General features: G+C 48.9%; 4 protein-coding genes across 4 annotated transcripts; 3 read left to right on the top strand and 1 right to left on the bottom strand.

Moving 5' to 3' along the window:
* Positions 1-1,252: 1,252 nt before the first annotated feature.
* MRS44_018534 (uncharacterized protein) lies at positions 1,253-2,660 on the bottom strand (the record flags this gene model as incomplete). The annotated part of the gene is made up of 3 exons (XM_065616012.1): positions 1,253-1,994; positions 2,071-2,128; positions 2,525-2,660. The coding sequence occupies 3 exons, from the start codon at positions 2,658-2,660 to the stop codon at positions 1,253-1,255; spliced, it is 936 nt and encodes a 311-aa protein (XP_065472084.1).
* A 3,492-nt stretch (positions 2,661-6,152) lies between these two features.
* Positions 6,153-6,986, top strand: MRS44_018533 (uncharacterized protein; the record flags this gene model as incomplete). The annotated part of the gene is made up of 3 exons (XM_065616011.1): positions 6,153-6,280; positions 6,595-6,689; positions 6,742-6,986. 3 exons carry the CDS (start codon positions 6,153-6,155, stop codon positions 6,984-6,986), a joined length of 468 nt encoding a protein of 155 aa, XP_065472083.1.
* Positions 6,987-13,344: 6,358 nt separating this feature from the next.
* MRS44_018532 (uncharacterized protein) lies at positions 13,345-14,492 on the top strand (the record flags this gene model as incomplete). Its single annotated transcript, XM_065616010.1, has 2 exons — positions 13,345-13,889; positions 13,952-14,492. 2 exons carry the CDS (start codon positions 13,345-13,347, stop codon positions 14,490-14,492), a joined length of 1,086 nt encoding a protein of 361 aa, XP_065472082.1.
* Positions 14,493-20,159: 5,667 nt separating this feature from the next.
* MRS44_018531 (uncharacterized protein) lies at positions 20,160-20,626 on the top strand (the record flags this gene model as incomplete). The annotated part of the gene is made up of 2 exons (XM_065616009.1): positions 20,160-20,499; positions 20,550-20,626. 2 exons carry the CDS (start codon positions 20,160-20,162, stop codon positions 20,624-20,626), a joined length of 417 nt encoding a protein of 138 aa, XP_065472081.1.
* Positions 20,627-20,677: the final 51 nt, after the last annotated feature.

Raw genomic sequence — 20,677 nt, 5'->3', positions numbered from 1 at the left:
CATAGGTCCATGCAATACGTGTTCAACAAATGTAACAAGCAAAGTACGACATTGCTACGTGACAATGTCCTCATCCGAACGTCGAAAAGTTTAAGTTATCCGCCGTTTGATGATAATATACCATTCTGCCGAACTAGCAGCCGAATGCAAGGCTTGCTGCTCCTTGCTGTCTCTTTCAACGCTCTTCCAGATATCTTTCATGCCTCTTCTCTTGCTTCCCAGTGCGTTGTTCCTCATCTCTTGTACGACTCGGGCTTCAACGCGTTCATCCCACACCTTACTCCATCATCTTTTGTTTTTGATTTTTTGCCCATCCCCTTGATCCTATTGAAGTCATACAGCGCTTGGCCATCCGTTCATAGTCCAGACACCACTCATAACTCTACTTGTAATGCTCAAGTAGAAGTACTAGCTTCTATAAACCTCGGTTCTATATTGTCAAGCGCAAGGATCATAACCATCGTGGATAGCTTCACAATCGGCATCGATGCTACACTGTCATTCGCGGTAGGCAACAGTCTGGTTCCTATGATATCGGCAGACTGAACACAGGTATAAGAGACCAACTCTTGTCACTTCTTTAGATAAAAGATTAAGTGCTCATCTGATCCTCATGGCCCATCAGTACCTGCGATAACACCTACTGACCGACTCACTTGTGTTATGGGCTTGGTCCCTCTGTAAGCGATAGGCTTCATAAGTAGCTGAAGCACCTACTGTACTTTCTACAACGGCGATTATAGCCCAATCTTTTGCCCCGTGACGTGTCGGCTAAGGTGCACCGTTACAGATAGTGTCAAAGGTAAACCTGATGGATGATAGTAGACGGTTAATGGAGACAATGTGTTCTTTGTTAGAGTTGAAGCCCGACCCTAAACTGAGCCCGAAGACCGTTAATGGAGGCGGAGAATAATTCGAGATATATTTCAGTAAATCTCGGTGGCTCCCCCCTATGTATACTGTTCATAAGCATTGTAGTATGCTGATACTTTGGCTCACATATATCAGGTGTTGGAAGCACTGAGAGTTCACCCTTAACTCCAGGGTCGATATTAAGTTTGAAGTCCTAGATGGGACAAGTCAAACATTTTAGCCCCAAAGGCCCTCTCATTGCGGCAAAAACAACTTAACCAAGAATAATTATAATTACTACAAGAACTACCCTATGTCAAGTACACTCAGCATCCCTGCCCGACACGGCACCGGACGGAAAAATTCGTTCGACGCCTCCCGACGCTGGCGCCTCCCTTCTTCACAATCCTTCCTGAACGTACTCGTCGTTCACAGGACAGGATAGCTTTGATGAGCGATCATGCTCTTTGATCGCTTCTAGGTTAGCTAGTCCTAGCCATAGCAGCACGCGCATCAGATTTCTTTCCCATATCGGCATGGAGACTTTGGAGGTCCATGAGCTATCGACGGCGTTAGGTTTTTGCATTGGTAGAGGGTCATTAAGTGTTACACACCTGGTTAGGCGATCTGCAACGTATCGGTTGAGGACCATAACAGCCCCCACCATGCTGATATAGACAGGAACACCAGCGTGCAGGCCAGAATCATGGATGGCAATAATAGCACCCAGGAAAACAGCATGCGCGTAGATCGTTGCGTTCGAGTGAATCTTGCCCACGCCGAACCTCTTGGCCAAGAATATGATCATTCGAGTGTAGAGGAACGCGTGGAGAAGCTTCACCGATGCCCTATGTATAGCGCAGGGGCTTTGATAAACAAGCGCAGCTAAGCATCCGATAAAGGGTCGCATCAGTGCGGGAGCTTGGTAAGACGGTCGTGTCGTTACGTCGCCCCGCAACAAGGTCTTTGAAAGGCGTAGAGTTGTGAATGCCTGGGCGAAGCATGCGACCGTGTCGATGACTTCTGGGACCACATCCCCGTCAACAGCTCGGGTGTAATATCGTGCAAGCTCAAACGAACCGGCCAGGATGTGTCGAGTGCCAGTGATGAAGAGCTTTGTTGGCGAAATTTGACATGGTAGACTTTGGTTGGCGTAAATTTGACATGGTAGACTGGCAGGCTGCTTTCATAAGCCGGGTATGGTACGTCTTGTCAGACGTCAGCAACTCCCAGTAACCTTCCAATGAGTGCCGGGCATGGCCCATGACACTGGCGGCTGTCATAATTGTGTGAGTTACCAGTTTCACGAGGATGGTGTTTATTAACTGCAAGGTAAAAAAAAAACTGGGCGTAAAACTGATTGAAAGATCAAGGTAGATGATAATAAGGGCAGTGGCAGCAGCAGGAAGGAGATGATGATAGGAACTCAAAGGAAGGAGGGACACTCGTTTATTGGGGCGAACGGATTGGGTGGTCACAAATCTCAATCCAAGCACAGCAGCCGAGAACTACGCTTTGAACATGTAGTCAGGGCCTTTTCAGTCCGTCGTCTGAAAAGAGTATACACCGGCTGTTGAAGTCCCATTTGCACCGTCCCACAAGAAGGTACACAGTCAGTTTCGCCTCATCGTGAAGTGTCCTAAAATGACTGCCTATTTCACTATATATATACCTCGTCGGACTTGTTCCCAACACTCGCTTCCTTTCCTCAGAGTGTATCCGAGGATCAATGTGACTTCATCCTGATTTCGAATTGAAGGCTTGTCAAATGACGTCTCACAAGTTCGACCAGCTGATTGAGGAAGCATGATGATGAACAACAAGCGAAGTCTTACCTTGATTCCCTTGTAGTCAAGGCTAGGGGTGACAGAAGCCTTTGGCTCCTCAGGACTACACATTTCTTACTCAGTTCATCCTGATCACCAAGTCTAGACAACGAGCCCAACTCGCTCGTTGAAGAGACGGATAGGTTTTTGTTCTTACCTCTTGGAGCGGCTGGGGAGGAGACTGGGAGAATGATTTGCTTTACCTTCAAGAAGCATGTCTATTGCATTCTTTCGCTTTCATAAGCCAAGGCATCGGATCAAGCGATACGAGTTTGGAAAATCTTTCCTTCAATTTGGGAGGGACCTAATTCGATTGGTCTTTTGACTTACTAGACGCCCCTTGAAGTCCTTTTTTTTTATTTTTATTTTTATTTTTTTTTATTTCACCTTACTTCTCCCCTCTCCTTGTTGGAAAGGAAACTATCCTCTCAGTCCACTTCTACGGGGTCATAGCTTTCATTACCACCGTTTGCGAAAGCAAAAGGGGGTAATTTTACCAAGAGGACACTACTGTCTCTCCCTACATGGTCCAGTGCCATAATTCGGAAGAAATAGACGAGTTGGAAGGCAACTCAGGGTCCATGATCTCTCCACGCACGTAAAGAAGACAAGAAATCTGTATGGTATCTTACAAAGACCTAGTATCCCTAACGACGCGACGGCTGACTTGCTCATTACCTTCTTGTGACCTTACCAGTCCGACAATTAAAATGTAGAACCAAGAAAGTAAGTAGAAACACCAGATCCCCCCACCCCCCAAAACAACCCCAAATAAGGAAGGTTCAAATTTATTGTTGTGGGAGTATCTTCGTTAATAAAAGTCCCAGTAAGTATCAGAGATGCTGTTAAAGGCTTGTCCGTCTTCCTGCATGTCTTCCAACACTACCAGGTGGCAAAACTCATCACCAGACCGTCTCCGTTCAATCACCTCGGCAGAGACCTCGAATGCAGGTCAGTAGCCGGATCTGTGATGCTAAAGCTGGCCTCCAGTAACAGCGCAATAATAGCCCTATCATAAAGAGCTATAACATCGTCAGGTACATCGAGCACCGCCGCAGCGGTCGAAGGCATTGGTAGATGTTGCAACGCAGCTTGAAGCCGAAATCAACCCTAAGACTGCTATTTAGCTTGAAGTCACCAACAGCGAGACTAAGTTGGATTCAACCTATCTGATGATTGAGTGAGTTATGCGGAGGCGGCGTGGCGTCGTCGGCTTCCTCGCTCGAGACGCACAATAAGGTAGCTACCCCACTCACGAAATATCACCTTAAACCTGACTATTGAAAGCTTCTGAATGATACCAGGCATATCTTTGGGCTCCCATACAAACTGACGATGTAGGCACAAGGCAAGGTAAGCGCAGTAAACTCAGAAAACTTTGAAAGGTTCTGACAGGGATAGAATACCTAGCTTCCCGAGCACCTCGAAGTCTGAAAGTGGAATTATGACCCAAGGTCGGCCGAAACCGTGGTCAATTTGTAAGCATCAGACCATGCAGACAGGATACTGGCGATGATACTATTCAGAGCCCATCGTCGCCCGTCAACAGGCACGGAGGGCGCCCAGTCCGATCTAGCAACTTACCCGCCTAACTCGAGGGTCACGACGTTAACATCACTCGTCCTATCCACCGCCTTCAACAGTACCAACAGTCACAATTAAGTGAAGATACCCTACGAAACCTACTTACCTCTATACCAGATGAATATTCCTGCCCTTTCGCCCGTGATGTAAGTAAAAGAGAGGGCATCGCTGCCGCCAAGGCCGCTATATCTCTGCTTCCATCCAATGCACCTGGTCTGAGCTCAATATCTACTACACTAAGCTTGTGGACTCGCCCTTGTTTGTAGCCTTCATCATCCTACATCGCGAGTACTTGATGACGTATCTGGAAGGTATGTAGAATGCAGAGGTTCAACACGAACGGACCCGCGATGCTAAGAGGGACTGCAAGGACCACTTCGAGCGTTGTTATACCACTGTCTCCCATAACACCGACCGTAGAAAGCAGCCGAACCACTCTGCATCGCGAGGCGTTAAGCACGAGATGAGTTGTTGACATGACAGGGTTGGCTAGGTGCTCAGAGGCGCCGGATGCTACAGCAATATTAGCAGCCAGCTTCCTTACTAGAAGAGCTTCCAAAAAAAAAATACCTATGAGGTAGAGCCTGAGGCCACGGATGACTCCTTGGGCGGCGGTGTATGGCGAAGAGCGAATACCAGGCGCTGTCACAGATTGCCCTCGATATCTTGGCTATACCAGCGATGGCTGCTGACTGTGAGAGGGTCTTAGGTTTGTCGAAGCTTGCGATGACGTCACAATGTCAGACAATGCATCCGTAGGCCCTCGAGTTCTTACAGTGCTTAAGAATTGGGGCCGGACTCGCGGCATACGGTTTGGCAATCTCCTCGTGGATCCCATCGGGAAAGAATGCCGCGGGGACAGCGGTGAGCTTGGATGATAACCGAATAGAGCCAATCAGGACAGAAAACGACTCTCACTGTCATACTAGGTCAGTTTGCCAAGTTGAACTGAGTAAGTCAAGTTCAAGTAAGTTTGGGCTGGCGAGGAGTCAAGCAAGTCAAGTTGGGGGCCAACTCGGCTTACTTAACTCAAGTTGACTTGGTGGCAACGCTGATCTAGGCTCCCAGATGATAGGCCATACTTCTCGAGCAATTCCTTGTCGCAAAGCTCGAGGGAGAGTTCGTCTTAACCCTGACTGACAAGCCGCGGGCTCTCCGAGGAGGCCCGCCACTTGTAATCTATTTAAAGGCGGAAACGAAAGATGGCTAATCGGCATGCTTGTAGGACAAAATTTGTAACCGACTGAATCATTCCGGAAAGGCGAAGGGCTAGGTAGTAACGCTGGGTTGAAAACCTGAACTGCTCTTCTCGTCTAGAAAGGCAGCGAGAACCTCCGACCCGGTAATGATGGTATTCATCTTCTGCATCAGCTACCAAAACACTGATTTGTTTACGTAGCGACAAAGAGAGCCTCCCTCGATCACGCGATGGTTGGTCGACGGGAAATCACGAATCTAATAATTTCCAGCAGCTTACGAGGCATACCGTCCGGGACTTGGTTTTTGGACTTGCCCACTATGGAATCATAGTCAGTTCGATATTTCTGCATGCTGGTGACTCACTACCCGCAGATGACTATAGGGCTATTACCAGCAATCACCTAGATCGTCGTTCAGAGAGCCCACATTCCTTGGCTGACAAAAGCTACAGAACAAACTTTCGACGAGTTGAGACGGGATGCATATCTGATTGTCGGCAAAGGGCTATCTGAGTCCTGAAGTTCTCGTGCGAACCAGGTTGAGTACCCGCTGGATATTTGTGTTCGCATCTGAAATGTTTGACGGTAAGCAAGTACGGCTGAGCTTTGAGAAGCCGGCAGACTTACATTTGTGCGAGCATATCCCCTCGGCGGAACAACGAAGGATCATTTGGGAACAATCTCCTTCAACATGGTGGATTCAGTGTTTACTGAACAACACCTCACCTCGGGCTCGGATAGTCAACCAAAGCCGCCTGGCGACCTCGCCAGAGACGCAAGCTACCTCCAAATCCAGCGGCACGTTTTTCGAGAGCGAGAGTAAGGCGTTAATCAAGGGCTTGTCAAGCAACTGTTGGTGGGCGTAGCAATGGGACAGCGAGGATAGGCTACGCGCTCTCGGGCAAGTCTCTACTTGTTTGAGTGGGATGCGAAGGTCATCGGGTAAAAGAAGGTATGGACAAGTGAGAACAGTTTGTTCCCCTGGGCTTTGCGTCAAATTCCAATCCCTGACCATCATCAGCCATCGAATCTAAGGTTTACATGACCATCGAAAGCCGAGACCAGGAACCCTGACCTCAAGATTGTCATTGCCCTTGATGGGTGGGCCTTTAGCGAACCCGGCTCGTGGTAAGATACCTCCCCGCCGCCCGCTTTGAAGAAGGAGAACATGGCCACCTTGATCAGCAACCTTTAGGAGTTTTTCCCCAATACGAATTTGGCGATATCGGTAAGTATCATACGTTATCATGCCACAGTAGATTCGGACTTAGCGCTAATAGCCAATCGATCACCCTTCACAGACTTTGGCGAGGCCTGCATTTGGGGGCTGCTTACATCCTGCTCTGGCAGTCTTGCCTCAGCTCTTGCCGCTCTAGTCGTTTGCGAGAAGACTAGCGCCTCTGGAGATCTCGCAAATGCTATGAGTCCTTGGTGCAGAAAGATCACTGACATTTTCACAAACTGGGGATGCCTCAGCGTTGACGACCGCGACGGCTCAGACGGGGATAGCAAGAACTATCTATAAAGTCTCACTGGTGACTATTAACGCGAGCAGTCGCGACTACATTATCACCTTGGTAGCGCCCTCTTCAGGCTAACACTTTCGCTATTTCGATCTCAAGGGCATCGAGGCTCATATCAATTAGATTAAGCTCATATCGTAGGACTTGCACGGCGTTCTTGGATAGCGGCACCTCTATCGTAAGGAATTACCGCATACCAACCTGACCGAAATCGACTACGCCTTAAACTTAGCAAGTGCCATTGGAACACTCAACATCTATCGAACACCTTTGGCTGAGACACGAGCTCGTTGCAGCTCTGGTGCGTTGGCGTTGAGCCTTACAACACCATTCTCAGCTTGGGCTTCTATGACCACAGAGTGGAGGACGAGCAAGTCTCTCGGGCCCTGACTCGCAGGTAGAGATGGCTACTCACAACCTAACCTCTGTCCAACGGCCAAACCATCTCATCAGGGGAAAAGAGTGTTCGTCCTATATGCTGTCAGTGACAACATAAGTATTGTAGCCTTATGGTGAATTACCACGCCTTCTTCCCATCTGCATAGAACACACTGGCATTCAACAAAGAAATGGAGGTGACAGTTCTTGAGACGGTGACCAGCCTTCCATGGGCGAAGACAGAGCCTGGGGCTACTGTTTCGACTCCAACGTTAACTCCCTGGTGCATTTAGATAATGGCTTGGCCAAGGCCGCCCGAGGCCCGAAAGAATCATTTCCGTGCCTCAACTATCTTGCGTGTGGCAAGAACCGTAAGAAGAGCGAAGTACGCGGTGGGTGCGCTAATATGGATCTCGACTATGACTATACAGAGCTGCCACCCAAAGTTCGCACGAGGGGCCCTTGAACCCGAGATCTCTCGGCCGGCTCGCCGTCAGCCAGGGGAGAGTTCGCAAACGATCGGGGCGTATCCAAACTGGCAAAGCGCGAACATAGCAAGGCGACACTAGCACTGAAGAAAATATTTGACTGCTCTAGACAGTCTAGTGACATCAATTAAAGGTACGCACCGTATGGAGAGAATCAAGAAGGATTATCCCGTGTTTTCGACAAATGGGGAAGGCAAATGGGAATGTATCGAACAAACGATAGGTGGGGTACCTATCATATCGCGCAAACAGGACAACACCTCTCGGTCGTGATCGGACTAGGAGGTCGGAGCCTTGCAACTACATGACATAGCATGGGTGAAGGATGAGAACAGTTCCCTTGAAGGGTTCTGGAAAACCTATCAGAGTAAGTTCCTTTTATCGGTTAAGATGCTGCTGCTGCAGAGTTGGGGTGTGGCCACACTCCTGGCTCCCACCCGCTTACCTGGCAAAGACACTGACACAGGATTAACTCCTGCAGCCATGCATGTATTTGAAGCAGAGCCCAATGTAGAGTTCTTCAATTAACGGCCGGATAAGGGTCAGGTTGAGAACCAGGGGACGACACCCGCAAAGTCGCAGCTCAATGTCCCCTGCATCATCATGACCGACCGAGTGGATCCTGAAAGCAGACATCTCGTATCCTTGGAAGCTTGGCGGGTCCAGAGCCTTCACTTACCTGCTGCTTGCCAAGTTGGGCAACGTGAAGAACCTTGATCGCCTCGCCACCAAAAGAGATGGGTATGCCCTCCAACTTTCCCTGCCTCGTTGTAATCTGATCAACCAGCTTTTCCACTTCTGCCTGTTTGCTTCTGGTTCTAGGCATGGCGTTCAAATAGCTAAATGACCCACCGGCGTGGAAGATGTCATGCGATACCTACGAGGCGCTCTATACTGGTAATTATTTGCGGATTTTGATACCTTTGATGTGAGTCTGGGTTCTGAAATAACGATTTCCTCGCTCCAGGGCGAGTGGAAGTAGCTTCTTGAAGCAGTGTTGACCTCGGGGGTACACGAGCCCGAGATCGATTTTGAGCTTCGGACTATTGTCGCCCTCGGGCAAGGTTCCTCTTCCTTCTTGGGCCGCCCCCTCTTCAAGGATATTGCTTGCTAACCACACGATGAGGAACTTAGGAGTGTAGAGCTGCTCCACAGAAATAGTAACCTGCTAGAAAACGTGGTAAGACGACTTCTGATGATGTGTGATCTCCGTGAGAACGCGGTTGGTCTTCTATGGCCACAGCCCCCGCATCCATCATTCCTTCAGTATGAAGAGTTATCTGTCTTCCAGATATCTCAATTCTTCGAACCTCATGGCCCATCACAAGTGATGGTTGCGATCGCCTTGCCGCTGACATTCTAGAATGTCCGTCACCGCCACGCCAGTAGTCCGCCCGGTATTTCTTTCTAGTCCTATGTTTAGCTAAAGCGAAGAGATCGTCAATGAAATTCAAGTCTAGTGAGTATGCTGGCTAGCGCTCGATCATCACTTCAGCTTTAGCAAGTTCTTTTTTGGGCTTTGGGGAGAAGAGAGAAGAAATGAAAGAAAGCACCGTCCACGAAGATGACTCTTTTTGGCTTTGGGTGCCTACCAAAGAAGGCCAGCTGCCCTAACCAGGGTACATGCATCCATTTCGCAATAGGTCTGTAACTGGACACTGCGTTTGGTGGAACGCAGGCAGTGCGAGCTACATTGAGTACCCAACTTTACGCCCGTTTTTGGCTCCCGCAGTTTACGATGCCTATGTGTACCTTCCTTCAGCTTTTTTTCCTTTGCATCTTTTCTCCTTAAAATCCTAATTTTTCTAACTCTCTTTCTTTTTTCATCATCTTTTCCACCTTTGAAAAACAAGAACTACCGTATTCCTTGACGGCCACGCATGAGTACTGCTCAACTTGACAGGGCAATCGATGCGTAGCTATCTCCTCGGAAAGTGGAAGCGCATTGATATTCCAAGTTTGCATAACCATAATGACGGACATAATCTCCAAATTGCCGGTTGAGATCTTGAACATGATCATTGGATACGTTGAGTATTTCCCTTTGACACTTGACAACCACCTCGTCTGCCCGCTACAAGCCGGAAAGGGCACGATCAGCTAACTGGGTTAGGTCACCATTGACAAAGACCGCAAGTCACTCACTGAGGTGTCGAGAATTATACGTGACGTCGCGTTGCCAAAGTTCTGGCACTCAGTTGACGTCAGACCTACCGGACCATTCTCGTTGCACAAGCTACCACAGAACTTGCCGCCAACAATACCCTGGAAATACGTCAGGCACCTCCATTTCAAAATAGACTTTCATAAACCGTGGTGGGCAGATTGTCCTCATAATGCATCCTACACCGAGGATGATATATGGGCCGAGATCGAGTCCGACTCTGACCTCGACGCACCCGACGACGACGCCATAAGGTCCGACTATAGTCCATATGAGGGGTTTTCAAACCATTCTCGTCATTTTGAGCATCTTGCGTTTGCTGCCGGATTGATTGTTAATGAGATCGGTGATAATCGTCTAGACACCTTCAGGTATGGCAACGCGAGCATATGCTTGAATCGTCCGACTCTAACGATATGCGACAGTTGGGATCTGGAAACATGCATTCCAGAAGCTATTCTTGGTCCCCAGGGTATCATAACTACACGTCAGAGATTGCTCCGCGCTTTGAGTATCATCACAGACCCTGATTGCCATGACAAGCCAACCATACCGGCGACTCAAGGATCAGCCATCGATTTGAGCAACTTTCGGAAGCTGAAAAGCTTGCGGTGGAGAGCACCTCGTTCAGAAGATGCCCCGACCTTATTATCTGCCTTGTCAAGAAACCGGCGACATCTGGAGCGACTTGAGCTAGACCTAGGACAATGCGATGATGATGAGGATGGACATCCATCATCTCAACAGTCAAGGAATCGATTATAGACGATTCTGAGCTAGACCTAGGAAAATGCCTTCTCCGCAGGATGGACATCCTCACTCTGTACAGGATGCCGATTATCCACGATTCTGCATTCTTGAGAAAGCTTCTTCGCATCCAGCCTACTTCTTTCGTCTACCACGATCGGGCCTGGATTAGCTCGGGACTTGATTTCGACACGTTGTCTCACGCTTCGCTTCCTGGACTGCCTCGGGTTGCCTGATTTCGACACGTTGGTTCGCTTCGCTGGTGGAACTACGGGCCTGCAACCTCGCCACTCTAGTGGCGTTTGAGATTTACAGCAGTGCCGAGGCGTTCAAGATTTTGGCAGTGCAGTACCGAGGAGCTGAAAGACGCGGTCTGTGCGTTTTCTTGGCTCCTTCAACGGACTAGTCGATCTATGACTTGCGGCTCCTTAACAGCGGACTAGGTCCGTGGTTCCCGAAACGTGAGTTTTGGTCAAGTATCTCAGGCTCATCGGTCCACACTCCGGAATTGCGTGTTGGATGAGCTGTGGGCCATCTGGTTGGCTCATCACAACTTACTTCGGAACCATTTTTCTTACGTGTTGGATGAACTGTGTCCGTCTTCTAACCCTTTGGGGTTTACTCGGACGTTCAGTGCCTAGGTTGGAAAAATGTCCGTCGAAATCAAGCATCTTTGGGTGAGTAACGTTCTGCGAAGTGACGTAGTCTCACGAAACGATCGTGTGATTTTGCCCCGTCTCAAGCGACGTAACTAATGTATGTTTTCTCAAGAGAACCATGCTCCTTCCGTTTGCTTCAAAAAGTTGCCTCGAGCTTCTCCATCTCCGTTTCTCATATTTCGATTCGAGGGTTTGGGAATGCATCAATCGAAGCTGGGGAGCACCCGCAACCGCAGCTACCAATATCGAGGAGACGGATTCGACCGGCGTTTTATATGGTGCTCAAGATTGGGGTTCTCAATTGCGCAAGGAGAGTGTATCCGGTGATATCTCTTCACCGTCAACTTATCGCCTTCAAAACGACTTTTGCGATCTCATCGAATGGGCTTTCGGCCCTCAGGGTATACGTTCTCTTCGCACCATCGCAGTTGGTGACTTTTCCGCCTCAGGTCCGTGTCAGGGCAGACTTTGCATTTCACTTGACAGTCACGGCACGCTCAGTGTTCTGAAAGGAAGGGACAAAAGGATGGCTTACCCGCTGCAGAAGTTTCGAGACTTTGTACATTCAGAAACCGTCAGTCTCAGCTACTATAGATTGTAATAGAACTACCGGTATTTCCCAGCCCTTCAAGGTGAATTTTGCAGCCAAGATAACTAGTTCTTCAACGTCCCCCAGGCAACATTCATTCCATTGTCATCTGCCAAATGCCTTATTCGGAGCTACAGATCGGACTGCTGTCGAAATCATGTCCTGCGTCTGACTGGATACCGGTAGCGAGTCTTCATGAACGAACCGACGGCTCATCCAAACAAACTTAAAAAGTTCCCCAGAAGTCAGATTTACGAGTAATGCCACAATGGCTGCCTCTCCCAATTGCTTGGTCACCGTCCGGGATTGGACAAGTCGTTAGAAGGTTGAAGGAATCGGCGTCAACGTCGGTGTTGGGCATGGGGTCGAAATTGTCGGCGACAAGGTTACCGGGGATGCGAATCCGGACTGGCTGTATTAGTAAATACCACCTTCTGGAGTACCATCACCTACGATAATAATATACCACTTATCTTGGGCTGGGTGGTATAGGACAGCAACCGGACAACCCTGGCATATTAAGATTCTAGGGGTAAGACAGTATACCAACCATTTCAACTCTGAAAATCGGATGATTTGATTCAATTTCATTCTCCAATCGTCTAACTCAGTTGGTATGATTGTTTTGTTTGATTAACTGACGTATGGGGAGCACCGACTATAGCCGCCTGCCTGATAGCATCCTTCCGCCGCCGGTCTCATCGTTATCCCAAATCTTTTCCATCCTACGTCGACAACAGCCGTGACTCGACAGTGCCTATTCCACCTAAAGCCAACCCCTGGCGCCTCTCCTCTCATGGCCGATTATGCACGCAAGTCTCTTTCACGATGAAGCATTATCATAGCCATCAGCCGTACCCACGCGTCTTGAATGTCTGGCAAGCCACTGCACTTCTCTGGCCTGTCATCTGAAAGCAACAGCCATCATTTCATATACTAGGTGTGTGTTCCTGTAACTGCAAGAACAGAAACCCAGGGACACTACGCGTTTAGGACGGTTCGCGAGCCCCATTTGAACGCCAGTGCTGCAAGATGAGACTGCAACAATGGACTACTTGCCGCTCCTTCCCAGCAGTGACCCACAAAGGGGGTGCCCAAGTTAGGTACCGGATCACGCCTGCGGCCTCGAGCAAGGATCACAGGACAACGACGCCCAATATAGGCCTCCAAAACCACAGGTGTAGTGTGGAAGACCAAACCTTGCTCGGCCATATTTGTGCAGAGCGCAAAACAGGATCAGCTATTAAAGCCAAGAGCGATCACCTTGCTCGGCACAACCTAAGGCGGTTCCCTCTCTCCCCGACGAAGCCCTTGCACTAGCCTCATCCGAAGAACATGACCCGGCGAATTCTATCGTGCCAGGGGAAGTGTAGCCCCGGCCAACCATCAACTCCAAAGGAGGACCGCGATACTCAAACGGCATCTACCACCTATCAAATACCATTTAGTCCTAGTGCGGGCCTTAAACGCAAATCATCTCAATCCCCGCCCCCTGCCAACTCAGCCAGCATCAAACGGGAGCGGTCTGGGCAACCCGTGACCCATGCCCGGAACCAAGGTTTCCGCAGCTCGCAGAGCTCGCTGTACGGATACAGTTCAGAGGATGACTTGGATAGCAGTTCTTCGACTAGTGGCAGCGATTCTGACGATAGTTCATGTAGCGATAGCGAGCATTCCTCGCCAGGCGCCGCCCAAGAATACGTTTTATCACATGACCACCGGCTTCAGAGCTCAAGGCCGGAGCTTTTAAAGTCTTCCCTGGATTCTCTGGATGCCTGGATGAGATCCGCAAGATATGTTCTACCGCCTGACGATAGTCTACCCCCCCGGAAGCGACTCCGGACGTCACACTGGAAGGAGAGCGACGACGGCATCGACGGGTTTATCGCAGTCTCCCCCCGGTCGGATACTTCCACCTGGCCTGCCCATTCTACGTTTATAGTCCCGCCAGATACCAGCAATGCTTGCTGCAATACGACCTGCGGTCCATCGAAGACGTTATCCGTCATCTACGGAGCCACCACATGAAGCCCCCCTACTGCCCCCTTTGCTCTCAGACCTTTGATTCACTGTCCAGCCGTGATAGCCACATCTTGGAGAGAACGTGTGAGCTTCGTGATCCACAGCCCATTCAGGGCATCAACTTCTACCAAGAGTCAAAGTTGAAACGACGAGATAAAATCTATCTCAGCGAGGCAAAGCGTTGGCAACGCATCTATGCCACCGTCTTTCCCAATTCGGAGCCTCCTCATTCCCCATACCTAGACAGAGGTTATGGGAAAGTGGTTTCCATGGCCCGAGACTATTGGAGGGCATATGGTCGACTCTGTGTTTTCCAGTTCGTGGAGCGCGGCGAGTTGCTCGGTGAGGAGGAGGAGAGGGATAGGACTGTGGAAGATGCATTATACAAGTTGGCACTGGAGGACATGCTCTACGTAATAGCTCGACGCTATGGTTATCAATGGGAGGGTTTTGACAATTAATATGCTACAGATAAGTGAAAGAACTCGTGCTTTACGAGCACTTGGTTATCCACAAGATTATGGTTATAAGCTATGGATGTTAGAGTGTAACAATTAAGCCCCGGTACCACGGGCGAGGTGCAGCATGTCCCTATTTCACATGCACTTGCTGATCCAGTCAGTTTGCCAGTCATCCTTGTCGTTTTTTGCTTCCCTACTTATCCGATCGAACGTGAACCAAAGCATCTGTAGTATACCTGTTTTCTGTCACCTGTAACCCGCAGACCCAGTGAGAGACCCGCTGAGAGAAGTTAGAAAACAAATAAGAAGATGGCGAAGGCTTGAGAAATCTGTGTAAGGTTCGTAGCAGAGCACCCTTTGGGAAAGGACATTGAAGAGGATCAAACTCCCGGATAGGTGTCCGTAGAAGCCAAGACTTTGTCAGCCAATATGTACTCTGCAAAGAAAGCTGCATAGAGTTTTGGTCTATGCAAAAGTCGTCCAGGCAGTGGTGTGTAGCGCGCGTGGCCATCGTCTGAGTCTTTGCGACGAGGAAATGATCTGCGCTAGATTCCGCCACCGGCTTGTCCCCGCCTTTGATAGAAGGCCAGGGACTTTTGGAAGAATCGAAGGCACCTTCGAAAATCTTGCGTGTCCGATTAACGCCGCGCAACCATTGCCGGAAGCCGTCCCAGCGGTGTGGGGAGCCTTGACTAGGCTGCAAGCTGGATGTAGGTAGGGGAAGAAGCCATCTTTGAAGGGGCTTCGACAGCTGGTCTCGCGCATGAAGTGACGATGGGATTGTCTGGAGTAGCTCTTAAGCGATCGATCGATTGACGTAGAAGAAGGCTCTGGAGGCAGTTTTCGTGAGGACCTACGCGCCGATGTGATGATGAGAGGTCCAAGCTGTGTGGCCGAGTGCGTCCCCACCTGTGGTGGTCATATCACAAGGAGGCTGTGAGGCAACCACGCCCAATGAAGTTGCGCAGCCTGAATCGGCCTAAAATTGGCGGGGCGGGTCGCATTGTTGCCGCTGAGCGCTGAGAGAAGGGTTTTGCCTTAACTTCTTCGAACAAGCAGCCTTGCCTGAACTCCTTGTGGTTCTTTTTGGTCTTCGCTAACGATGCCTTTGGATTGCACTCCGTGCCTTAGAGCTAGTGGATCCCCAGCTTATTTTCTCTCCTATCTTCCAGTCCAACGACCCATGCTGACTGACACTGACATGGCTCAAAAGGCCGACGTCTATAAAGGCCCCAAATGACTTATAGAAGAAAGCCTCGCCTAGGAGCAGATTCGAACACGCTGACATCGTCCTCGTCCAGTCCAGGACGATTCGTAACTGGTGTCACACAGGTGGCCTCACGTCAAGCCCTAACACATCAAAAGATAGAGTAACAAACATCCAAAGTATTTAATGTTTGTCCTGGTGGCTAGCCGATGTAACTCTCTCTTCCCTCGGCCAAGGGCACGGCGATAGGTGCAGAGTGTAGCACCTTGCAAGGCAGTGTGAGGCTACAAAAAGGAACGACACATTTTTCGGTAACGTATATGATAAGCGAGTGAGCCAGACAAGCGAGTGAGCCACTATACTGTACTGCAAAAAATAGCCTACCCTATATAGGCTAACTTTCTTAATAAAATAGCTATAAGGCTAAAAAAGGTATCATTATAATCCCTATTGTATATAAAACCTAAAAATAATTTTTATATATTTCTTAAAAAATTCCTTTATAGAGAAATAGCTAAGTATACAGTGCGGATTTACTTTCTTTTATACTCCCTATTAAGTAATTTAATTATAATTTTTATAAGACTTTATAAAGTAATAGATTATATAATAAACATAATTCTAAGTTTATAACTATTTTAGGCTAGATTTCGATTTTTAATAATTTTTTAAATTTTAGCTTTTTACAGAGAAATACAAGTGGCTCATTCGCTTGACTGGCTCACTCGCTTATCATATACGTTACCCCGCTTTCCCGTCTACCCCCACCAGAATCATTACCAACTTCCATGTTCATCACGCAGCCAAATCAAGGCAGAATGGCCCCAAAAAACATATCATTCTCCCATACGATAACTGGAACTGTTTGGAGATACAATTCGGGTGTGTCAGCTGGCCACATCGCGTGGGAAGAGGGCGTCTCTCGGCATGCCATTTACGGCATCACATCCCAGCCACCCGCAGATTCAAAACCCTCGTACCAACAGTTCCCTTCCTTCCAGTGGCTAGTAGGAGCGCACGTCCCCCTCTGGAGTTCATCATGAGTCCACATGCAAGATCATCCAACTTGATGTGATTGCGATGTACGCGGTGTTTTCGGCTGACTGATACTGGGCTAAATCGGATAGGGAACTGCGTGTGGCTCGCAGGCTGATTGCTCTTGTAGCATGACTTGCAATGAGCACGCTTGGCTGCATACCTACAGAACACGGCCGCTATTGATGCGGCCTGCATTCACATCAGTGTTGTTGACGCCGCGGCCTGTGTCTACCTCAGCTGATCAATTAAGGGGACGCTGGAAGAAATAAGAATGCTGATATTCCCCCTAGGATGGTACTTATCCCCCTCTTGTTCGACATATCACTTCCAAAGACTCACCACTTTGCAGTCCTTCCCTCTCATACTTGTTCGTCATGACGCTTCTCAGAGACATCAGCCCTCCTCTCATCCAAGAAGCGCTATCCCAACAGATATCTATCTTGGGCCTCTTTCTTCCTGCTCTCACAAACATCACCGGTGCCGCCAGTCAGGTCTTCAGTGCAGAGAGGTTAGAGATTTTCTCGACCCTGAAACGAGACGCTGGTACTCTGAACATTCCATGCCCTACAAACAAGGGTATCTCTTACATGGCCCCCCTGGAGCCGGAGGTCGAGCTTCAGCTTGTCGATTGCAGGTGAATTGGACATGGATATCTATGTCGTCAGCATCCGCAGCACGAATGATCAAATGCTGAGGGGCCTGTTTGCTAGTCTTCCATATAGATGCGTTGTCTTGTTGGGAACCATTGACGCAGCAGGTGCCACCTGCTCTAGGGACTCTGGCCCAGAGAATTCAGACAGCGACACAGACTCAAAGTCGCGAAGGAGAGGAGTCACTCTCTCAGGCCTATGTTTGGACATGGAAGGGATACTGCAGAGAATGTCAACGGGATAGGTGAGACAGAGAGGTCGAGAGACGGGCGAATGAATTCGCTACAATGATGCCGATTTTCGAATTCAGCCCGGTGAAGATCATATAGTACCTTTTGCGACACAGGCGTTGCTCGGCTGCTGCAGTAGAGGACCGTGGCCAATGGGCGGATAATCTCCCCCGGGGAAAGAAGGCCAAGAAAATAGTGTCGAAGGATCGTCGTAAGAATCAGCATGGTTAGGATGAGATGACGGACCAGAGGTTGACCCTACCGTCGAGGAGGCGGTTGTCAGTAGCTCTCGGGAGGCCACGGTGTTCGTGCGTAGTTGGTCATGATCCCCAGCCCCTGAGATTGGCAAACTGGATGGAGTGGAGGCACACAAACATCTTGGTTTTTGTTCTTTTGTTCCATCAACCACGCGCTGTGTGGTGCGGTGGAGCCATGTTCTTTATGCCCTCAGGCTGCAAGCATAAATAGGACCTCGTGTAGCCTTTGTTGTCCCTCCCCACTAGCTGCGATTCATATTCCCTACTACCATATTCGTTTTTGACAACATGGACCACCTTACTACATACCAGAGAGGTGACATCTACCTGCTGTCCGCAATTTCGGCATTTTGTGTATGTCTTTTCATCGGTGTCAAGTATAATGCATTGTGGTGGCGGGAGAAATACTTGAAAGGCTTGCTGGCAACTTGGGGCGTACTGGAAGTGGCAGTCTTGATCCTGTTTTCCCTAGAAAACAGTGGAAAGATCAAGCTACCGTGGGTTCTTGCCAGATCTGTGCACACTCTCTTGGTCGCGGTTTCTTTATGGGGAATTAACACGACTCAGGTGAGTTGAAGTCTTTGGGTTGCAGCATTGTTATTCTGAGGTGATGATCTAGATCGCTGTGATTATCCATGTCTTCGCGAAGGCGATTGAACGGGAAGAGTGGTGGATATGCACGGCAATCCTTGAATGTGTTGAAGTCGTTTTGATCTTCGTCTTCATACTCGTTCGTGGAGATTCGATTCCTGTCGAAGTTGTGTACGTGATGCCCGGCAAGCCAGTTCCTCTCGACACTGAGGTTCAACATTTCGACATCTCAAACACTCTCTATAGCGCTTAGTAGTCTAGTTTGCCAAAATAGATCCATTCGTCCTTATTACTCTGAGGAGACAGGCCGTGGCGAGAGCAGTTTGCAGCGTGGGTGGGAGCGTAATATGGAACTGCTAGTCAGAATATGGATTTTTAAAGTGATATCTGATTGCGTGCATGGGAGATTGCCCTTTTGTGGTTAGGTTGGTGCCCTACTGAATTCTTATTATGCTTTGCTAGCTAAGGGATTGAGATATTCTGAAAACCCGTGTCCTGGCCCCTATTCGCCCCCCAAAGCTGCTGCGTATTCGCCGCCAGGCCATCCTAGCTAACCACATGAAACCTCTGCCACTATTGGGTTTAAATGTTGTTTTGCCAATCAAATTTTGGCAATTCGTTGCCGTGTTCTTCGCCGTACTCCTCCCCAGACACAACCCAAACCTTTCCATCTGTAAGCCCAATCCCTTCCATATCCGCTCAGAAGGCGGAAAAGAATGGCTCCCTGTCGTTTCTCGACGGAGGTTGGAGAAGTTAAGCCCCCCTGAGAGGTAAAATAACCTCCCATGATGCAGCTAGGGATGAGTCTTCTGCTTAGGCAGCAGAAAGCCCAGAAAAGAGGCCAGTGTGCTGGCACTGGGATAACCGAGTCAGAAGGCCGAAGGCCGTTGCAAGCCGCTATTGCACGCCGTTGCATAGTGCCGTTGAAGGCTGTTGCACGCCAGATGCGGACCTCAGGCATTGAAATTGGCTTCGCTAGCCTTTGACAACGGGCTGCCGTTGGAAACTTCCCTAGCTTTAGCTATATAGCATGCAGGTCGCATGATAGACTTAAAAAGAGCTGGAATCAGCCACTTAATAACAGCCATTCTCGGACATTTATTATCTCTTAGCTATATATATTTATCCATCTATTTGCTGCCATTTAAAATATGTATAGCAATGCTCTATGCCGATGAAGTATGAGAAAGCTTCATATCTTAGCCTTTGCATCATTTACCCAAGCCTGCTCTTTCGAATACGGCCTTTGGGGTCCCAAAGCGGACCAAACTTTCGGACTAATATTTAATGAGTTAGGCGTTAGTCGGGAAGAAATTCAATCATGGAATCCCGGGGTAGATATCGATGAGATTTACCCAAACACGTTTTATAAGATTCCATTTAAAAAGCCAAAATACTCAGCTCTTTGGAATCGCGATTGTCCTCCTTTACTTTATTTATCTGAGAGTACATGCAAAACTAGAGATTTATTAAATAGTAAAGCACTGTCGACAGTTACGCCCAAAACGATAAGAACCATAGACCCTACTCAGATATCAGCGTCTACTTCCACCGATACAAGAGCATCACAAACGATATCGCCCGGGAGTCCCTCTCCTATATCTGCTTCTCAACGGCTGACTACTTTAATCACATCCCCGTCAGATAAAGCTAAATCAACGAGAGCAACAGCTTCTAAAGCAACGACAGTGACAATGAGTAAAGCAACGAAAGTAACAACAGCTAAAGCAACTCAGTCAACTCTATCAGACAAGACCTGCCTAAGCCCAAAGGAGTTGCCGGGCCACGCCAAGGAATACAGGACACGCGTAAGGAAAGCTGCACAGACCTGGTGTGGAGCGTTCATGGGAGAAGGGAAGCTAGGAGCTCCAGTCGGCAGCATCAGTGCTGGAATATCCGACGGCTGGGGAGTTAAATTTGATTTTTCTATTTCGTGGCGCCCGGGCTGTGAGGGCGACGACCAGGAAAAGCGGCTGCCACTTGGACCAGAAGGCCCATCCTGTGTATCTGTCTTTGAGCAGATTTGGGAGGCCTGTGAGTTATTATCGATTGTTAGCAAAATACCAATGCTTACGCCCTTTTAGGTCAAGATAGTGTTGGAGTCGAAGGGACGGCTCAGGCCAGATGTCTGGTATACGAAGTGAAAGCTACAAAGGAGTAATATCGCTATTTGCGAGATGCTCTATTGGCTCCTGAACTTGAAGGGAAGGGC

This window comes from Fusarium solani (genome assembly GCF_023522795.1).
Source record: "Fusarium solani strain SB1 chromosome Unknown bctg00000016, whole genome shotgun sequence".
Lineage (NCBI taxonomy): Eukaryota > Fungi > Ascomycota > Sordariomycetes > Hypocreales > Nectriaceae > Fusarium > Fusarium solani.
This window is presented reverse-complemented; position numbering and strand designations above follow the sequence as displayed.